This window comes from Sinocyclocheilus rhinocerous, unplaced genomic scaffold (assembly GCF_001515625.1).
Source record: "Sinocyclocheilus rhinocerous isolate Xijiao unplaced genomic scaffold, SAMN03320098_v1.1 scaffold591, whole genome shotgun sequence".
In the NCBI taxonomy this organism is placed as follows: domain Eukaryota; kingdom Metazoa; phylum Chordata; class Actinopteri; order Cypriniformes; family Cyprinidae; genus Sinocyclocheilus; species Sinocyclocheilus rhinocerous.
The window spans coordinates 110232-122189 of record NW_015641476.1 but is presented as its reverse complement, the minus strand read 5'-3'; the positions used below and the strand labels follow the sequence as shown (position 1 = coordinate 122189).

At 35.1% G+C, this 11958-nt stretch overlaps 2 protein-coding genes across 2 annotated transcripts; one reads left to right on the top strand and one right to left on the bottom strand.

The window, feature by feature from the left end:
* Nucleotides 1–1555: 1555 nt before the first annotated feature.
* On the bottom strand, nucleotides 1556–3367 carry LOC107755054 (methylmalonyl-CoA epimerase, mitochondrial-like). Its single transcript, XM_016571695.1, has 2 exons — nucleotides 2925–3367; nucleotides 1556–2305 (listed from the first exon to the last, which is right to left on the bottom strand). Exons 1-2 carry the CDS (start codon nucleotides 3303–3305, stop codon nucleotides 2153–2155), a joined length of 534 nt encoding a protein of 177 aa, XP_016427181.1. The 5' UTR covers nucleotides 3306–3367; the 3' UTR covers nucleotides 1556–2152.
* Nucleotides 3368–5751: 2384 nt separating this feature from the next.
* Nucleotides 5752–8767, top strand: LOC107755010 (U3 small nucleolar ribonucleoprotein protein MPP10-like; the record flags this gene model as incomplete). Its single annotated transcript, XM_016571654.1, has 5 exons — nucleotides 5752–5907; nucleotides 7405–7515; nucleotides 7766–7873; nucleotides 8199–8429; nucleotides 8528–8767. Coding segments are annotated over 5 exons (756 nt in total), but the record flags the coding sequence as incomplete, so codon positions are not given.
* Between the last annotated feature and the right edge of the window lie 3191 nt (nucleotides 8768–11958).

Genomic DNA, 11958 nt, shown 5'->3' with positions numbered 1-11958 from the left:
TTGTACTGAGAGGATGAAATCCTGCCGTATCCTTCACGAGCGCATCACTTCATTCCGCATCCACACGCTTCAGTAAACATTCAGACAGGGGGAAAACATAACACAGAAAACCAGCCTACCTGCATAACCTTTGATGTCGTGATGTTCATATATAGAAGTCCTGTGTTTTTAGAGGTATAGAGAGTGGTAACCGCATCGACACCGCGTCCCGGAGACTGAAGAGAACAGAAGCCTGACGAGCAGGACCTAGAGAACAGCAGGGGGCGCTCCACTGCAGCGCGGGGCTAAATCACCACAAACCCCACCCGAGAGAGAGAGAGATAGAGCAATCGTAGCTTTATTGTGTGGGGAATTGATCTTAAAATGATGCTATCATTTTCATTTACTTTAAATCAAGTCTTCATCAGCAAACTAGCAAAGCTTAGCATTGAACACGTGCGGATATAAGCGTTAATCTTTAGCTTTCTTGCTAATAACTGTCCTTTTTAATATGTCATCAATCATAACTAACAATTAGTATACAGATGTTTACAAATCCACTATCCTTGATGACTCGTGGGATGTCATTTACACAAAGCCATTTCTTTCAGGCCTTGTTTTGAAGGATAATTTCGCCCAAATGATGCATCACTGTCCGATCAGATTGTCCATATGACATTACATACGAGAGATTTACCTGTTTTTAATTAATCTGTTTTTCCTGATGCTGTTGGGTGTACATGGAAGTTAATGCATGTTAGATCATACATGCAAATGAGAACAATTAGCTAATGCCTTAAATGTTGTCATACGACAATAAATAATAATATGACAATGAAATCAATACTACATTAGCTTAGAAAATATTAGATACTTAATTCCCTTCTCTTGTAGACTGAGAAAATGTATTTCTCGAGGCTAAGGCAATAAACAGCTTCCAATGCCCCAGATAAAACTGGACATGTGGTTTGAATATGTGCAATTAGGATGAGCTGCCTTTGGGATACTGAAAACAATTACCATGCAGCTACTCTTGCCTCATGATTAATCCGGGCAGATGTTTTCACATTATGTCTACAAAAAGACAAGCAAGCTTCAACAGAATATCATTAGGAAGCGTGATAATATCCCTTGCACCGTTGAAGATATTTCCCCTAAAAACATTTAAACTAGCTTCAGATTTCTTTGATGCTTGTTTTCTTCATGTTCGATTCAGAGCAACATGTAATATTGCTTTATTAATACGTTATTTTTAACTACTGTGCATAAAAGCCAAAATCTAGCATGGGCAAAATGTGAAGTCATTCAAAAGGTCTTTTTTTTTGACAGGCAGAGTGTGAATTTCTCTGGAAAGATTTATGTTCCTTTTCAGACTGCCAAATGAATTGAAATGTCAAAAACAGCTTAAAACATCAGAAAGAAAAAAAAAAACTTTTATTCTAATGGTGCTGAAGCTGGAAAATTCAAACAGGACCTTGGAGAAAACACAAGTGAGAAAGCCCACAAACATTGGTTCCTAATCTCACTCCTCTAGTTATCTCTTTTCTTTTCTTTTTAAAAAAAGAAAAAAGGAAAAAATGGCAGATTTAAGGCTTGAGAACAAAAACAGCTTTCTATTTGGCGGGGGGTTGACTACAGTGGAGAGATGGGTATGAGCCAACTTGTCTCCCAAATACATGGTTGTTGTCAGGCAAAAAAAGAAAGCTCCAATCTGTCTGTTCCATAGAGAGCCAGATGAGAGGCTTGCAAGGATTTCAATTCACATTCATACACAGCAAAACTTATTATAGCATTTAAAACATGCATTTAACTGAGCTTATTTTGGCTTCTATTGTTGTAATCATCATTTAAAAAACAACAAAAACACCTAGTGTACCCCACAAACATAAATACAAAAAGAGGAAAATTTAACAAGCTTTACAATATTTGTACACATTTTGAATGTGTGAGCTTGTAAAGGGCCAAAGGATCAAACGAACTTAAATTAATAATTTATTAAGTCACTAAAGAAAATCTTTACATCAGAAAAAAAAAAGAAAAAAGGCAAAAGCCAAGAATATCAAGTACACCATAAAAATGAAGTGGAATCGTCCAATTTTTCTTGCAATGATCACAAATGAACAGCCTAATCAAAGTGTCACTGTTTACTAGATAACAATCTCATGTGTAATAGCTAGGCTTGTTCTATCTCCACAAGAACCCCATCACAGTCTTTAGGGTGGAGGAACATCACAGGTTTGCCATGAGCTCCTATCCGTGGCTCTGGGGAGAGCAGTCTGATTTTCTTTTCCTTCAAATCAACTATTGCAGCATTGATATCATCCACCTGCAATTGAACAGGCAACATTATGGATACTGACACTAAACTATGAAACAAGTTCAATATTTACTGTGAAGACACCTGCAATGTGATCGATTCACAAGACATTTAGTTTCTGAATTTTCATTATTATTATTATTAGTATTATCCCATCTAATGTTTTTTTTTCATATTGGAATATTGTAAAAGCAAGAATTAACAGATAAAATAATTTAATATTGTATACCAGTATTTAATTTTTGATAACAACTGAAATGTATATATAAAGGTGTCTTATTTTTATCCATTTATTTAAAAAAAATAACAAATAAATTCCGAAACCTTTAAACCAAATTTGAGTATTAAAAGATGAGTATTGTCTTACCCATTGGTTCTCAAATCATATTTACTTTTCTCTGAATAGCTTTTTTTTTTTTTTTTAAACAAACAGAATCAGAATCTTCAAATTGTGTTTCATTAATTTAATAGGATAAAAAAAAAAGTTTTAAAAAGCAGCAGTGTCAAAATTACAGCTGAAACACTAGAAGAAACATCTTAGCCAGTATTTGAATATTACGTTGGACATTGGGGGGTGGGGGTTCTAAAAAGGTTGAGAACTACCGATCTAACCTAATCTAATATTTACCTCGATACAGATATGATGCATCCCCCCGGCTCTGTTCTTCTGCAGGAATCCTGCAATAGGGCTTTTCTCTCCCAGAGGGTGCAGAAGCTCTAATTTGGTGTTTCCCAGTTCCACAAACACAGTGTACACCCCATGCTCAGGGAGAGGCACAGTGGCGCTTACTTGAGCCCCCAGCACATCACGGTAGAGTGCTGTGGCTTTCTCTAGGTCTGGCACTGCGATAGCCACATGATTCAGCCTGCCTAACTTCCATAATGACCGAGGGACACCTTGACTGACGGGTACAGTCAGAGACAATGCCCTCACTGAAGGTAAGGTGTGCAATGCACACCTCGAGAGACCTGTAACTTCAAGAGTGATGAAATGACAATATGGATGCATTAAATCCTGAACGATAATTACAACAAAAATAGTCTATGATGGATTTTATTCACGACAGCTGTCAAGGAGTAAGATGCATACAACTGCAACGTGTGCAATTAGAGATATAAGCGTTAATCTTTAGCTTTCTTGCTAATAACTGTCCTTTTTAATATGTCATCAATCATAACTAACAATTAGTATACAGATGTTTACAAATCCACTATCCTTGATGACTCGTGGGATGTCATTTACACAAAGCCATTTCTTTCAGGCCTTGTTTTGAAGGATAATTTCGCCCAAATGATGCATCACTGTCCGATCAGATTGTCCATATGACATTACATACGAGAGATTTACCTGTTTTTAATTAATCTGTTTTTCCTGATGCTGTTGGGTGTACATGGAAGTTAATGCATGTTAGATCATACATGCAAATGAGAACAATTAGCTAATGCCTTAAATGTTGTCATACGACAATAAATAATAATATGACAATGAAATCAATACTACATTAGCTTAGAAAATATTAGATACTTAATTCCCTTCTCTTGTAGACTGAGAAAATGTATTTCTCGAGGCTAAGGCAATAAACAGCTTCCAATGCCCCAGATAAAACTGGACATGTGGTTTGAATATGTGCAATTAGGATGAGCTGCCTTTGGGATACTGAAAACAATTACCATGCAGCTACTCTTGCCTCATGATTAATCCGGGCAGATGTTTTCACATTATGTCTACAAAAAGACAAGCAAGCTTCAACAGAATATCATTAGGAAGCGTGATAATATCCCTTGCACCGTTGAAGATATTTCCCCTAAAAACATTTAAACTAGCTTCAGATTTCTTTGATGCTTGTTTTCTTCATGTTCGATTCAGAGCAACATGTAATATTGTTTTATTAATACGTTATTTTTAACTACTGTGCATAAAAGCCAAAATCTAGCATGGGCAAAATGTGAAGTCATTCAAAATGTCTTTTTTTTTTGACAGGCAGAGTGTGAATTTCTCTGGAAAGATTTATGTTCCTTTTCAGACTGCCAAATGAATTGAAATGTCAAAAACAGCTTAAAACATCAGAAAGAAAAAAAAACTTTTATTCTAATAGTGCTGAAGCTGGAAAATTCAAACAGGACCTTGGAGAAAACACAAGTGAGAAAGCCCACAAACATTGGTTCCTAATCTCACTCCTCTAGTTATCTCTTTTCTTTTCTTTTTAAAAAAAGAAAAAAGGAAAAAATGGCAGATTTAAGGCTTGAGAACAAAAACAGCTTTCTATTTGGCGGGGGGTTGACTACAGTGGAGAGATGGGTATGAGCCAACTTGTCTCCCAAATACATGGTTGTTGTCAGGCAAAAAAAGAAAGCTCCAATCTGTCTGTTCCATAGAGAGCCAGATGAGAGGCTTGCAAGGATTTCAATTCACATTCATACACAGCAAAACTTATTATAGCATTTAAAACATGCATTTAACTGAGCTTATTTTGGCTTCTATTGTTGTAATCATCATTTAAAAAACAACAAAAACACCTAGTGTACCCCACAAACATAAATACAAAAAGAGGAAAATTTAACAAGCTTTACAATATTTGTACACATTTTGAATGTGTGAGCTTGTAAAGGGCCAACGGATCAAACGAACTTAAATTAATAATTTATTAAGTCACTAAAGAAAATCTTTACATCAGAAAAAAAAAAGAAAAAAGGCAAAAGCCAAGAATATCAAGTACACCATAAAAATGAAGTGGAATCGTCCAATTTTTCTTGCAATGATCACAAATGAACAGCCTAATCAAAGTGTCACTGTTTACTAGATAACAATCTCATGTGTAATAGCTAGGCTTGTTCTATCTCCACAAGAACCCCATCACATTTTAAAAACAGGATTATGGTAAACTAAAAACCATTAAATCGTAAAAAGAAAGGTTAGGTTATAAGGTTATATGGAACCTTCTATGTGGAACGCAACATTGTTTCCGAAGGTTGTATTTACCAAGCGTACGCAGAAACCCATGTGAGGGTGCTGAGATGGCGAACGGAGATGGCAGCACGTTGGAGAGCTGCTTACAGTTACTAAACAGCAACACGGCACACCCGGAGCTATTTCTCAGGTTAGGTGCACATTAAATTATTTAAATATTTTGTTGTTAATTTAAAACAGAACGTTTTCTAACGTTAAAGAAGCTGAAACGCGTGTCGGGCCACACATGTGCAACAGTCTCACTTTGTGGTTGCGAGTTTAATATATGTGACGTACCTTTCTCTAAAAATGTCTCTATTCATGTTTAATTTCTCTATTCATTTTCTATGGGAGTTTTGTTTTTAAACTCTAAATAAGTATAATTAATGATAAAGATATGCAAATAGTAATATAATACTACTACATATGAGTGTGGGTAAAAAAAAATAGTGACATTTCTCTTTTTATGCTCTCAATCTTTATTCAGTGTCCAGGATGCTCTGGCAGTATTGTGGTTGTGTCTCAGGTGTGGGATGATGTGGTAAGGAAAGAGAAGCCTAAAGAGGAGGTGTTTGAGTATAAGAAGAGACTCACTCTGGACCATGAGAAGAGCAAACTGAGTCTTGCCGAAGTTTATGAGCAAGAATATATCAAACAGACACAGGTGAGTCCTGTCCACAGCTGTGTCTCTCATTTCACCTCCTGCTCATACTTATGTATAGGTATAAAAACATTTCCCCCCAGTTTCACAGACAAGGCTTAAGCTTAGTCCCAGACTAAGGCTGCGTTTACTCTTGGCATTAAGAAGAGACTCACTCTGGACCATGAGAAGAGCAAACTGAGTATTGCCGAAGTTTATGAGCAAGAATATATCAAACAGACACAGGCGAGTCCTGTCCACAGCTGTGTCTCTCATTTCACCTCCTGCTCATACTTATGTATAGGTATAAAAAATTTCCCCCCAGTTTCACAGACAAGGCTTAAGCTTAGTCCCAGACTAAGGCTGCGTTTACTCTTGGCATTAACATGTGATCACCGTGATCCGATCAAGCAGATCGGATCATCAGTCAATCAGAACACAGCGCGTTTACACTTGGCAACATCAACTGACTTTTCTATCTGGATAACCGATCGTCGACCTGCGAATGCAGACACGATGGCTGGATTGCGATTACACTGAGATCCGATCACAATGCGTCCTCGACTACCTCTGGACCAGGACACGCTGATCGGATAACATTCCGATCAGAAGCGCGTTTACACTTGTCTTTTCAATGTGTATGTGGACAACATCCGGATACAGGTCGCATGTTAATGCCAAGTGTAAACGCAGCCTAAAATATAAGTCTGAGCTGTTTCAACTAAAAGAAACTTACACTGACTGATCTTAAAATATATCAGTGCATTTGTTTTGTCTCAAGATGCACATCAGTAATGTTTTTTTCTAAGGCACATTCATAAACATTACTTAAATGTCCTAATTGAACTAAGGCCTAATCCTGGCTTAGTCTAAGCCCTGTCTGTGAAACCAGGCTTTTAGGTTATAATTTGAATGATGTCTGAAATTGTGATTCACTTACATATAAATTACCATTTAAATACACTACCATTTCAAAAGTTTGGAATGATTAAGAGCTCTTTTGAAAGAAGTCTCTTATATTTACCAAAGCTGCATTTATTTAATCTTTAAAAAAAATTATATATAAGTAATATTGTGAAATACTATTACAATTTAAACAACTGTTTTATATTTAAATATATTTTAAAATGTAATTTATTCCTATGATGGCAAAACTGAATTTTCAACAACCATTACTCCAGTCTTCAGCGATATGGATTTGATGCTGAAAAAATATTTCTTATTATCAATGTTGAAAACAGTTGTGCTGCTTAATATTTTTGTGGAAACTATACATTTTGTAAGGATTCTTTGATGAATAGAAAGTTCAAAAGAACAGCATATATTTGAAATGGAAACTTTTTTTTACATTATAAATGGCTTTACAGTTACTTTTGATCAAATGAATAATCCTTGCGAATACAAATATATAATATATATTTTTTGTGGGCTTCAGGAAAAGAAGGAAGAGGAAGAGAACCCAGCGCATGGAATAATCCTTGCGAATACAAATATATAATATATATTTTTTGTGGACTTCAGGAAAAGAAGGAAGAGGAAGAGAACCCAGCGCATGTACAAATCCAGAAACTCATGGACACACTCTTCCTTAAACTGGATGCGCTATCAAACTTCCACTTTACACCAAAACCAGTGAGTTAAATTCTCCTTATGGCTTGAGCCAGCTATAGTGTATTCCTGCATGTGTGACGTGGATAAAAAAAAAAAAGATTTCAAGCTATGTACCTATAAAATGGAAAAAAAAAAAACATTCAATTTAGCGGTTTATTAAAACTAAATATATTGGCCTAAACATGTAAAATGGATTCCTGTTCTGCTAAGTTCATCTCTCTGTACAACATGTTCAGACGAGTCATTCTTCATGTGTTATTTCTCTGTTTAGCATATTCCTGAGGTGAAAGTGGTTTCCAACTTGCCTTCTATTACTATGGAGGAAGTGGCTCCAGTCAATGCCAGTGACGCCACACTGCTGGCTCCAGAGGAGATTAAGGTTTGTGTGGCCTGCTCGCATCACTTCCAGTTTATCAGAAAACCTCACTTTTAAGTGTTTACGAAAGAGTTTGCTTTGTAGTATTTGAGTGAAACATTTACACAAATTAGATCTCAGAATCTTCAATGCATTTTATTCCCTTATCTCAGGAGAAGAATAAGGCAGGAGACATGTGGCCTGCTCGCATCACTTCCAGTTTATCAGAAAACCTCACTTTTAAGTGTTTACGAAAGAGTTTGCTTTGTAGTATTTGAGTGAAGCATTTACACAAATTAGATCTCAGAATCTTCATTAGATGTCAATGCATTTTATTCCCTTATCTCAGGAGAAGAATAAGGCAGGAGACGTACTCGGAGACACAGAAAAAACCACTACAGATAAGAAACGAGAGAGACGGAAGAAGAAGAAACTGAAGCATCTGAAGATTAAAGAGCGGGAGAAGAGACAGAAACTCAAAGAGGAGATGAAAGGAGACAAGAATAAGAAGAAGAGTAAAACTGAGGTTGAACAGACTCTCAAGAAACTTACTAAAGGAGGAAAAGCCAAAATACTCACGGTCAGTAACCAAGTCAAATGCAGCATTAATGAATCCAATTACATTATTGTGGTTTTGTTTATGTGTATAATATTTTCTCCCCCTGTACATTCTGACAGAATGATGGCATGGATAAGGCTCTGCGTTCCTCTCAAGCCTTCTTCTCCCAATTACAAGACCAAGTCAAAAGCCAAATCAAGGGCTCGAAGGACCAGACGACAAAGAAAAAGAAACAAAAAGAGATTTCTGTAAACAAGCTTAAGTTGTAATGTTGACTTGTGTCAAAAGCAGTATGTACAGTTATTAGTTTTATGAGAAATCTAATTGTTGTATCCGGTCATTTTTATTCAAATACAGATTTCTTTTTCCTGTATATTTGTGTCTTGGAGTCTTTTCGGTCTGTTTTTGTACTATATACTCTCACTATTAACTCTTAAAACAATGAAAATATTGTTTGCTCTTGTAATAAATTGCTTGTGAATAGACAGAGTGCTCCTTACAGAGTTCCTTACCTGGGAGTGCTATATTAATAAATCAAGCTTTCATTAAAATCATCAATATACAGTATGCTGTCAATAGTGGCCCCAAAAAGTATTTAAACACTGAAGTCAGACATTGAAATATCAGCATTAGATACAAAATGTCAAAACAAGGGGCATCTGCAAACACGTTTGTAGATTTTTCTAGACACATTTCTTAACTATTTTCATGGATGTATTGAAGTCAGTTTTCATTGAGTTCACGCTGGAATTCTTGCAGACTAATTACCTGAACAAATGAACATGTTCCACAATGTTTGACAACCGGAAAGTGTCCAAAACGTTTTGCTTTTGAACAATATATCTTCATATAATAAACCTAACACTTAATTTGGGGAATTGTGCTTGTGCTATATTTATTTAAAATAAATACTACGGTTTTTGTAATTGCAGTATGTAATATTTACATATTTTTTATTTTTTATTTTTTCTTGTATATAAAATACTTTTTGGGACCACTAACGTTCAATAAATGCATCATCCAAAAATACCTAATTTATATATTTTATTCATAGCCATTTGCGATTTACTTAAGCATTTCTTAACTATTTTCATGGATGTATTGAAGTCAGTTTTCATTGAGTTCACGCTGGAATTCTTGCAGACTAATTACCTGAACAAATGAACATGTTCCACAATGTTTGACAACCGGAAAGTGTCCAAAACGTTTTGCGAACGAACAATATATCTTCATATAATAAACCTAACACTTAATTTGGGGAATTGTGCTTGTGCTATATTTATTTAAAATAAATACTACGGTTTTTGTAATTGCAGTATGTAATATTTACATATTTTTTATTATTAATTTTTTTTTTCTTGTATATAAAATACTTTTTGGGACCACTAACTTTCAATAAATGCATCATCCAAAAAAACCTAATTTATATATTTTATTCATAGCCATTTGCGATTTACTTAAGCATTTACTAATAGTTTCTGCTAAATGAATAAACGTAAATACTGTAAATACAGTTTGTCATAGCACTAAGTGGTCAGAAGAGGGCATTAATATTGAGTTAAGTGCTCTGTAATGTTTTCCTTACTTGGTTTGGTTACAGCTAGTGTCACCTGAACTTGTGTTCTGAGAACGTAAACTGAGATTAAAGAATGCTTTTACTGGTTTCTAAACTCATAAAAAATATTAGAAAGTCATATTTAATGCTGTAAAGAACAAAAAAATGCAGGACTCCATTCAAAGTGGCAATTCTTTTTATTTGCATGAAAATCTGAAGAGCCAAATTTTGCAAATTGCCTCACAAGGCTCCCCTGAGCTCACAATCAAAAACTAAAATTAAGAACCTTCATTGACTCTCTACACAGACACAACTGACCAACCACTGATATCTAAACAACTGCCACACATAGCTTTGGAATTAGTCAGCGTAGTTCCATTCACACATCAGAGGGGAAACTCCTGTGATGCGTTTTGTAGCTTTTTAATAACCAGAAAAAGGAACGGGTACACTGCAATCAGGGCCCACAACAAGGCACAGAGCATCTGTACAACATCCCTGTTTAAGTATCTTTGCATAACTGAATAAATATCAGTGCCATCTGACAAATCAAACCGTGCCATTAGAACAAACACAGTTTTCATACTCATTACAGCACTACTGGTAAACTACACACATACTGTGCATTACTTCAGACTAGTTAAAGGGTATCAGGGGAAAAGGTAAGTACCAGTTCTAGGAAAAACAAGTTAAAGAATATAAATTGGAAAAAATAAAATAAAATACAGTCCCCAACCATAATAAAAATCTATAATTAAAAAGGCTACATATCAAACCAAGACCAGTGATACTGTCACACTAGTTAAATAACTCAAGAAGTTCACAGGTGCATTAGCACAACTTTCTCAAATTATAAATGTCTTATCTGACAGTCAGATGCTGTTTGAGACACTGACTGCACTGCAAGCCAAATCAACCGGCTGACTGGCTTGAGCAGCGGTCAGTCACCTTCAAACAGCCAAGCTGTGCTTTAGAAAGCGACGGGTCTAACAGACTGGAATCCAGCCAGCCTGACAGACACCAATATGTGCACAGTTATTGCCTGATATACGGGTTTACACCGATAAACCGTCAATTCCTATATCAAGTTTCACAATTTTGGTTATTGATTTTAATACAGCTAACTACGTTAGACCTTACCAGAAGGTTTCAAGAAATCTTCAACTATTTTAGGATTAAAAGATAAAATATATGCATTTTATACCATAGATTTAAGTTATTGTTCAATTTGTTACATCAATTAATGCATTAGGTATCAAGAACCAGCATTTATTAAACTTGGTTAATGTTAATTCTACATATACTATACTCATTTTTAAGTTTGTATAACTTAATATTAGTAAATGTATTATGAATAAACAATGATAATAAGAAACGCTTTTTGAGAATCAAATCGGCATATCAGAATGATTTCTGAAGGATCATGTGACACTTAAGACTTGAGTAATGACTGCTGAAAATTCACCTCTGCTGTCATAACAATAACCATTAAACTAGAAAACAGTTGTTTAAAATTGTAATGATTTTTCTAAATGTTGCTGTTTTTACCTAATTTTTGATTAAATAACTGACCCCAAACCTCAAACAGTAGTATGTGTATTCATATGCACCTTTAATATAAGCTGTAAAAAATAGTTTATTGTTAGTTCATGATACCTAATGCATTAAATAATGATAACATATTGAAGCTTAATATGACGTATTACCAGTTCTACTTCCTTTCCAACTAATGCCACAAGCCTCAAATTGAGAAATCCACCAAGTATTTTAACACAAGGAGGAAAGTATATACAGGCAGTGTACAACAGATCCAAACAATCCTAAGTCAGAACGATGTGCGATTGGAGCTTTATATTTAATCTTGTGCAAAAAAAAAAAAAAAAAAAAAAAAAAAACCACCCACTCTCAAAAAATTTTGTTAATTTAGGTGGTTTAGACACCAAAAAACTAACTAAAAAGTCCAAATAACAAATATACAAAAACTCCAAAACAAAC